The sequence below is a fragment of the Mesitornis unicolor genome, unplaced genomic scaffold (assembly GCF_000695765.1).
Source record: "Mesitornis unicolor isolate BGI_N332 unplaced genomic scaffold, ASM69576v1 scaffold6821, whole genome shotgun sequence".
Lineage (NCBI taxonomy): Eukaryota > Metazoa > Chordata > Aves > Mesitornithiformes > Mesitornithidae > Mesitornis > Mesitornis unicolor.
Genome location: NW_010165680.1, coordinates 97 through 3,348, shown reverse-complemented (window position 1 = coordinate 3,348; position 3,252 = coordinate 97). Strand labels below are relative to the sequence as shown.

The following is a 3,252-nucleotide window of genomic DNA, read 5'->3' as shown; positions in this document are numbered from 1 at the left end:
CAGGCGGTTTGGGGGTGATTTTGGGGGTGTACAGGGGGTTTTAGGGTATTTTGGGGTGTTTTAGGGTGATTTGGGGGGTGTACAGGGGGGTTTTGAGGTGATTTTGGAGTTATTTCGGCTCACCCGGGGTGTGCAGGGCGCTCAGCGCAATCTCCTGCATCCAGGGGGGGTGCCCCCACTGCGGCCTCAAGCACCGGGGCAGCCACAGCCCCTCCTCCTCCATGTGCTTCCACTTCCCCCTTCGCCAGCATCTGAAGGGTTTTTAGTCACACAAGCAAGAACAGAAAATTCCTTTAACAGCCTTCGCTGAGCTCTTAGGATTTCTTTGAGAAAAATATCACGTAATTCCTAGCTTCTGAACTAGCATGCAGTAGGGAAAAATAAGATGGTTAATTGAACTTGTTTTTAAACTGTGATGTCCTCATGTACTCCATGGAGTATCTTGAACTTCTGTTGTTTTTATTAAGGTGAGAAACTGATAGGAAGAGACAAGCTGATAACTTGGAGAAGTTGAAGTGAGTTGTGTGGATAACTTCTGAGGAGCAGGACTTACCTGTCTGTACCATGGCATCAGAAAAGAAGACCAGTGTCGAAGGCAAGAGGAGATGCTTCGATCGGACCTCGCATCTTTGTTCTTATTCTAAGGAAGCTGAGCATGCACTGGTTGGAGACTTTGCAGCAGGAGCAAACTGCTCTGGTTTTGACCAGGCACATTCTGCCAATGCTTCAGAATTAAAGTTGTTAGAGGAAAGCTTACCTTATTTAAGTTCGTCTTCAGACGCAGATATTGAAATGTATAATAAGAAGAGGATGAGAATTTGCTGTGTGGATGTAGATGAGAGCAAGAAAGAAGCTGGTGTGTTGGGAAAGGCGTGTGACGATACACACGTGAATTGCAGAGTGTGTGATGACTGCAGACAAAGCCGTTTAGGTCAGGATTCACAGCTGGAGTATCTCAGTGCTCATGAGCAAGATTTTGATGACAGCAATAACTCAAGTGAGTTTTCTGAGCAAGGGCTAACTGTAGGAATCGAAACCTTAGAGCTGATCGATCCAGTTCATGAGGTGGGTAGAGCTGCAAAGGAACAAATTCTCATTGGCCTGTCAGAAGATTGTTCTGCTTCTGAATATGGTGCAGGTGACCAGGCCTGCCCAGAAGCAGCTGTGCTGGAGCTTCCCCACCTGCTTCAGGACTCTCTGTCTGTGGCAGATTGCAGTGACGTGACTTGTGATCATCAGGAAGAGCAGACAGAGTACCACAGTGTTGGTTGTGGAAGTATACTTGAAAGTCATTCTTGGGGGAGCACAGAAAGGGCCTGTCCAAATGTGCTTGTGTGTGACAGCATAGAAAATGGAGAGGTGAGAGACACCCCACTGATTGTCCACATGTTGCCACCCCAAATCGCTAAAAGTGAAGAAGTGTCTGCAAACTACATCAGACACGTTCACAGCGTCTCAGGGAAGCAAGACAATCCTTTACTGTTACCAGGGGAAAAGGCCCCTGCAGTAACCACACAATTTTGTGACTGTGCAGGAGACTCCGATTTCTACAGCTGTGAAGAATCTGGTGTGGGCACATGTGGTGCCAGCTGCACCACAAAGGATGATGAAGCCAAATTTCCAGTCTCTGAAATTCTCACTAGCAACAATCCCTCTTTTGGGGTGGAAGTTGCGGAGAAATCTTCCCATGGGAATGCCAGCTGTCTGAACTCGGAGCATCGTGAAACCCTGAAAAGTGTTGCCAATGACTCTATGGTTCACCAGGCTGTTGATGCGAGTTCTGATTTTAGAGCTTGCTTCACAACAAGCAGAAGTACCAGTGCTCAGGTTTGTGTCTCGGCCAGGGCTGTTAATACAGAGATAACAATGATGAACAAAGCTCGACCCGGGAGATGGCACTGTAAAACCTGTGCAGACATTGCTTGCAGTACAGGCTGGTCAAGTGCACCCAGTAGGGCAGAGGAAATTCGGTCACAGCTTACTGACACACTAGAAATTCACTCAGATGGCAACGCTGCAACAGCTGAAAGAAGTTCACAAATTCAGGTAATTAAAAAGAAACCCTCAAACAAAACAAAACACTGTTTTGTTATCTAGAACTCTTTTTGTCTTCAAGTTGCTCAGAACTTGTCTATACAAATATTTAACCTTGTTTTGTTTGTTTCTTTGTTTAGGAACAATGGGAATCAAAAAATGAGCAGTGTGACAGTGAGTTAAAAATAAGTACTGACAGGTGGGTTGTGAATTGTTCTTGGTTTTGAATTCTAGCTGCTGGGTAAGATTTTGTTCATAATTGAAAGGTTGTCTGTGACTTGGCAAAACTGAGGGTACTAAAAGACTGCTAAAAGACAGCCATTCCTGTGCTGAAGGGTGGGAAGGAACCTGAGCAAGTGAGAAGAATGAGCTGAAGACCTCCTGAAGTTGAACAAAGACCAAAGAAGTCTTGGTCTGCAGTTGCAGACTGGCCAAGTTGAGTGTGAGTGAGCAGTGATCCCATATGGTGAAGAAGGGAAACCACATCCTGGGCTCCATGAGCAGGACTGCAGCCAGCAGATGGAGGGAAGTGTTGATTCTTCTCAGTTTGGTGCTTATGATGTTGCACCTGGAAAGGTATCTCCAGCTGTGGGCCTTGTAGTGCAAGAAAGACATTGGCAGACTGGCCAGGGCCTGCCAGAGGCCCATGGAGCTGGTGAGGGGAGTTGGTGGAGCACCTAATGTGTGGGGAGAGCTGAGGGAACTGGGTTTGGTCAGCCCAGAGAAGGGAAGGCTGAGGAGGTCAGGAACCTGCCTGCAGTTCTTGACAGTCTGGTGGTGGGCTGCTGAGAAGACACAGTCATACTCTTTGCAGAGGTGCATTTTGAAAGAGCAAGAGCCAGTGGTTAAGTGAGGGGGAATTCTAAGTGGGTGTAAGAAGAAGTTTCTTTCAGTGAGAGTAGTATTGGAACAGTGTTGGAGAGATGGTGCAGTTGCCTTTCTTAGAGATTTAAAACAAACAAAAAAACCTCAAACCCAACAGCAAAGCTGGACTGGCTGAGACCCCAGGGTGATTGTGAAGTAAGCCCTGCTTTGAACAGTGGTTTTTCCTGTAGACTCCCAGATATCCTTTCCAAACCTAAATCCTTCAAAGTAAGTGCGTCTATAGATCAACAGAGGTACTGAGTTTCTTTTTGTTCTTAAAACTGCACTTTTTGGATAGAAATTATTATGGTGCTCGTGGCATTTTCACCTCTCAGTTAAGGCTGATTATAATGT

The 3,252-nt window shown here is 46.2% G+C and overlaps 1 protein-coding gene across 1 annotated transcript; it reads left to right on the top strand.

The window, feature by feature from the left end:
- Nucleotides 1-564: 564 nt before the first annotated feature.
- LOC104548629 (RNA-binding protein 44-like) lies at nt 565-2,208 on the top strand (the record flags this gene model as incomplete). The annotated part of the gene is made up of 2 exons (XM_010194702.1): nt 565-2,046; nt 2,175-2,208. Coding segments are annotated over exons 1-2 (1,516 nt in total), but the record flags the coding sequence as incomplete, so codon positions are not given.
- Between the last annotated feature and the right edge of the window lie 1,044 nt (nt 2,209-3,252).